The sequence below is a fragment of the Salvelinus sp. IW2-2015 genome, unplaced genomic scaffold (genome assembly GCF_002910315.2).
Source record: "Salvelinus sp. IW2-2015 unplaced genomic scaffold, ASM291031v2 Un_scaffold2604, whole genome shotgun sequence".
NCBI classification, from domain to species: domain Eukaryota; kingdom Metazoa; phylum Chordata; class Actinopteri; order Salmoniformes; family Salmonidae; genus Salvelinus; species Salvelinus sp. IW2-2015.
Genome location: NW_019943912.1, coordinates 56,287 through 61,250, shown reverse-complemented (window position 1 = coordinate 61,250; position 4,964 = coordinate 56,287). Strand labels below are relative to the sequence as shown.

Below are 4,964 nucleotides of genomic sequence, written 5' to 3'. Positions count from 1 at the left end.
ATCTTAGCTAGTACATAGCCGTCTTTGTATCAAAGATAATTGTGTAGTTTAGAGTAATTATCGTAATTACCGAGGTTAGCTAGTCAGCTATTTTCGTCCTAGTCAACACTGCTAGCTAGCCAGCAGCTAGCCAACGTCTACCGTCTACCGAATAGCAGCACTGTAGAAACTATTACATTAGTTTCTACATTACAACGGAACGACTTGATTAGTGTAGTGTTAGCTAGCTACATAGTTGTCTTTGCTGTCTTTGTATCCAAGATAATTGTGTAGTTTTAGAGTAATTGTCAAGGTTACCTAGCCAGTTACCGAGGCTACCTAGCCAGCTACACTTTCAAACTAAGTCAACAACGCAGCCACTGCTAGCTAGCCTACTCCACCAGCCAGCAGCACTGTATCATTTTAGTCAATAAGATTTTTTGCAACGTAAGCTTAACTTTCTGAACATTCGAGACGTGTAGTCCACTTGTCATTCAATCTCCTTTGCATTAGCGTAGCCTCTTCTGTAGCCTGTCAACTATGTGTCTGTCTATCCTCTTCTCTCCTCTCTGCACAGACCATACAAACGCTTCACACCCGCGTAGCCGCCGCCACTCTAACCTGGTGGTCCCAGCGCGCACGACCCACGTGGAGTTCCAGGTCTCCGCAGCCTCTGGAACTGCCGATCTGCGGCCAACAAGGCAGAGTTCATCTCAGCCTATGCTTCCCTCCAGTCCCTCGCTTCTTGGCACTGACGGAAACATGGATTACCACAGATAACACTGCTACTCCTACTGCTCTCTCCTCGTCTGCCCACGTGTTCTCGCACACGCCCGAGAGCTTCTGGTCAGCGGGGTGGTGGCACTGGGATCCTCATCTCTCCCAAGTGGACATTCCTCTTCTTCTCCCCTGACCCATCTGTCTATCGCCTCCTTTGAATTCCATGCTGTCACAGTTACCAGCCCTTTCAAGTTAACATCCTTATCATTTATCGGCCCCCAGGTTCCCTTGGAGAGTTCATCAATGAGCTTGACGCCTTGATAAGTTCCTTTCCTGAGGATGGCTCACCTCTCACAGTTCTGGGTGACTTTAACCTCCCCACGTCTCCTTTGACTCATTCCTCTCTGCCTCCTTCTTTCCACTCCTCTCCTCCTTTTGACCTCACCCTCTCACCTTCCCCCCTACTCACAAGGCAGGCAATACGCTTGACCTCATCTTTACTAGATGCTGTTCTTCCACTAATCTCATTGCAACTCCCCTCCAAGTCTCCGACCACTACCTTGTATCATTTTCCCTCTCGCTCTCATCCAACACTTCCCCAACTGCCCCTACTCGGATGGTATCGCGCCGTCCCAACCTTCGCTCTCTCTCCCCGCTACTCTCTCCTCTTCCATCCTATCATCTCTTCCCTCTGCTCAAACCTTCTCCAACCTATTCTCCTGATTCTGCGCTCCTCAACCCTCCTCTCCTCCCTTTCTGCATCCTTTAACTCTCTATGTCCCCTATCCTCCAGGCGCGCTCGGTCCTCCCCTCCTGCTCCGTGGCTCGACGACTCATTGCGAGCTCACAGAACAGGGCTCCGGGCAGCCGAGCGGAAATGGAGGAAAACTCGCCTCCCTGCAGACCTGGCATCCTTTCACTCCCTCCTCTCTACATTCTCCTCTTCTGTCTCTGCTGCTAAAGCCACTTTCTACCACTCTAAATTCCAAGCATCTGCCTCTAACCCTAGGAAGCTCTTTGCCACCTTCTCCTCCTCCTGAATCCTCCTCCCCCTCCCCTCCTCCTCCCCTCTCTGCGGATGACTTCGTAACCATTTTGAAAAGAAGGTCGACGACATCCGATCCTCGTTTGCTAAGTCAAACGACACCGCTGGTTCTGCTCACACTGCCCTAGCCCTGTGCTTTGACCTCTTTCTCCCTCTCTCTCCAGATGAAATCTCGCGTCTTGTGACGGCCGGCCGCCCAACAACCTGCCCGCTTGACCCTATCCCTCCTCTCTTCTCCAGGCATTTCCGGAGACCTTCTCCCTTACCTCACCTCGCTCATAACTCATCCTTGACCGCTGAACGGCACGTTGAAGGCGGAAGGGACGTAGCCGTCCCTTCCGCCTTCAAGAGAGCGAGAGTTGCACCCTGCTGAAAAAACCTACACTCGATCCCTCCGATGTCAAAAAACTACAGACACAGTATAACCTTCTTTCTTTTCTCTCCAAAACTCTTGAACGTGCCGTCCTTGGCCAGCTCTCCTGCTATCTCTCTCAGAATGACTTCTTGATCAAATCAGTCAGGTTTCAAGACTAGTCATTCAACTGAGACTGCTCTTCTCTGTGTCACGCGAGGCGCTCCGACTGCTAAGCTAACTCTCTCTCCTCTGCTCTCATCCTTCTAGACCTATCGGCTGCCTTTGATACAGTGAACCATCAGATCCTCCTCTCCACCGCTCTCCGAGTTGGGCATTCTCCGGTGCGGCCCACGCTTGGATTGCGTCCTACCTGACAGGTCGCGGCCTACCAGGTGCGGTGGCGAGAATCTGTCTCCGCACACCGTGCTCTCACCACTGGTGTCCCCAGGGCTCTGTTCTAGGCCCTCTTCCTATCTCGCTATACACCAAGTCACTTGGCTCTGTCATATCCTCACATGGTCTCTCCTATCATTGCTATGCAGACACACAATTAATCTTCTCCTTTCCCCCTTCTGATAACCAGGTGGCGAATCGCATCTCTGCATGTCTGGACAAACATATCAGTGTGGATACGGAACACCACTCAAGCTGAACCTCGGCAGACGGAGCTGCTCTTTCCTCCCGGGGAAGGACTGCCCGTTCCATGATCTCGCCATGCAAGGTTGACAACTCCATGTGTCCTCCTCCCAGAGTGCTAAGAACCTTGGCGTGATCCTGGACACCGCTGGTCGTTCCTCAACTAACATCAAGGCGGTGACCCGTTCTTGTAGGTTCATGCTCCACAACATTCGCAGAGTACGACCCTGTCCTCACACAGGAAGCGGCGCAGGTTCCTAATCCAGGCACTTGTCATCTCCCGTCTGGACTACTGCAAACTCGCTGTTGGCTGGGCTCCCTGCCTGTGCCATTAAACCCCTAACAACTCATCCAGAACGCCGCAGCCCGTCTGCGTGTTCAACCTTCCCAAGTTCCTCTCACGTCACCCCGCTCCTCCGCTCTCTCCACTGCTTCCAGTTGAAGCTCGCATCCGCTACAAGACCATGGTGCTTGCCTACGGAGCTGTGAGGGGAACGGCACCTCGTAGCCTTCAGGCTCTGATCAGGCCCTACAACCCAAACAGGGCACTGCGTTCATCCACCCTGGCCTGCTCGCCTCCCTACCTCTGAGGCAAGTACAGCTCCCGCTTCAGCCAAGTCAAAACTGTTCGCTGCTCTGGACCCCAATGGTGGAACAAACTCCCCCACGACGCCAGGTCAGCGGAGTCAATCACCACCTTCCGGAAACACCTGAAACACACCTCTTTAAGGAATACCTAGGATAGGAATAAAGAATCATCTCTCTCCTCAACAACAACACGGAGGAGCGGCTGTATAACATTTTAGACAAGTCGCACGGCGAAATGGACGGTCAGAAAAGGAAAGGTGGAGCAGAGAGGGAGAGAATATAGAAAGAGAAAGGCCCTTGCCACAGATGCAGCTAAATGCTGCAAAATAAGCAACATATTCGCCAGTAAGGGACCAAGTCAGTCAAAAACACACACACTGATACACACACACGACACCCAGCATGGCTAGCTAAGTAGCCTAGCTAGTAATAGTGACACAACGGCCGGTAGGCTAAACAGTTTGCACGTCTTACGTCTTCATGGAGGAATTATATCATAGCAATGAGTGCAGCATAGCGATCATAATATGACATTGAAGGCAATATATTTCAACTAATTGCCGGCATTCGGTCATGACTCATGCCACATAAACTGGGGAAAGTGCACATACACTGTACAGCGAAACAGGCTACAGTAACGTAACCATAATACATCCATGAACGTAACACAGTCGCCTGTGTGACACAGCACAGGAAATGACTAAGATCATTAGCGCCATTAGTACCAGCATTACAAGTTACTATAATATACAGCTCTGTGAAAAATTAACAGACCACTCCAAATTAACAGACCACTCCAAATTAACAGACTACTCCAAATTAACAGACTACTCCAAATTAACAGACTAATCTTAATTTTTCCCAGAGCTGTATTGATGTAGCCTACTGCTACACTACTGATAGTATGATAATAGGGTATTTTCTTTGTAAAGGTGGAGAAGGAAGCAGCAGCAGCACTAGAACTTCAGGTGCTCCTGCAGAACTGGAGATGGTGGTCAGTTCAGTCAGACTCAGAGCAGGAACCTTCAGGTACAACTTCAGAGCACAAACCTAAACATGGAGGCTATGATGTTAGATTAATATGTGCTTTATTTATGAGATTATCAGTAGGACTGTAATCGGGGGGAGGCATACAATCGATGACTGCACATGTAATACAAGTTTAAATTTAGGTTATTTACCATGTTAATCTCATTCTTGTCATGCCTGCTCCCACTGTTCCTCCCCAATATTATGCACTCAAGCCACTTTCAGTACGCACACCCGCCTTTCTTTTTCACATCAGCGCTCATTGGACTCACGTGGAGTCAATTACTTGTGTAATTTCCTTCTCTATAACTGTCTGTTTCCTAGCTCTGTTCCCTGCTTCGGGATTGTTTGTCATATGTCCTTGTTTATTTGTGTGCTGACGCTGTTCCTGTCTTGTTTTATGTCTGTTCCAGAATAAATGTTTGACTCCCTGTACCTGCTTCTCCTGTCCTGCGTCAGTCTTTACAATTCTGCAGAGCAACCAGATGTGCAGAGAGAGAGAGAGAGGTTCAGAGCCCAGTACAGGGAAAATAGAAAGGGACAGCGAAAGCACTGAAAATCCATTTGATTATTTTGCCTCAGTCCAAGGATTTTGACTTATTTTTTCAGTAC

General features: G+C 49.5%; 2 protein-coding genes and 2 long non-coding RNA genes across 4 annotated transcripts in view; 1 reads left to right on the top strand and 3 right to left on the bottom strand.

The window, feature by feature from the left end:
* LOC112074366 (zinc finger protein ZFP2-like) overlaps nt 1–2,031 on the bottom strand; it is a 38,194-nt gene extending 36,163 nt beyond the window's left edge. The window contains exon 1 of the mRNA XM_070440487.1: nt 2,016–2,031. Coding sequence (XP_070296588.1) covers nt 2,016–2,031 — 16 coding nt within the window. The remainder of the gene's footprint in view (nt 1–2,015) is intronic.
* The window catches only part of LOC139025386 (uncharacterized), an 88,655-nt gene that overhangs the window by 36,114 nt on the left and 47,577 nt on the right, over nt 1–4,964 (bottom strand). The window lies entirely within an intron of this gene.
* LOC139025388 (uncharacterized) overlaps nt 1–4,964 on the bottom strand; it is a 47,457-nt gene that overhangs the window by 18,226 nt on the left and 24,267 nt on the right. The window lies entirely within an intron of this gene.
* Nucleotides 1–4,964, top strand: part of LOC112074361 (zinc finger protein ZFP2-like) — a 98,182-nt gene that overhangs the window by 79,109 nt on the left and 14,109 nt on the right. The gene's annotated exons all lie outside the window — the stretch shown is intronic.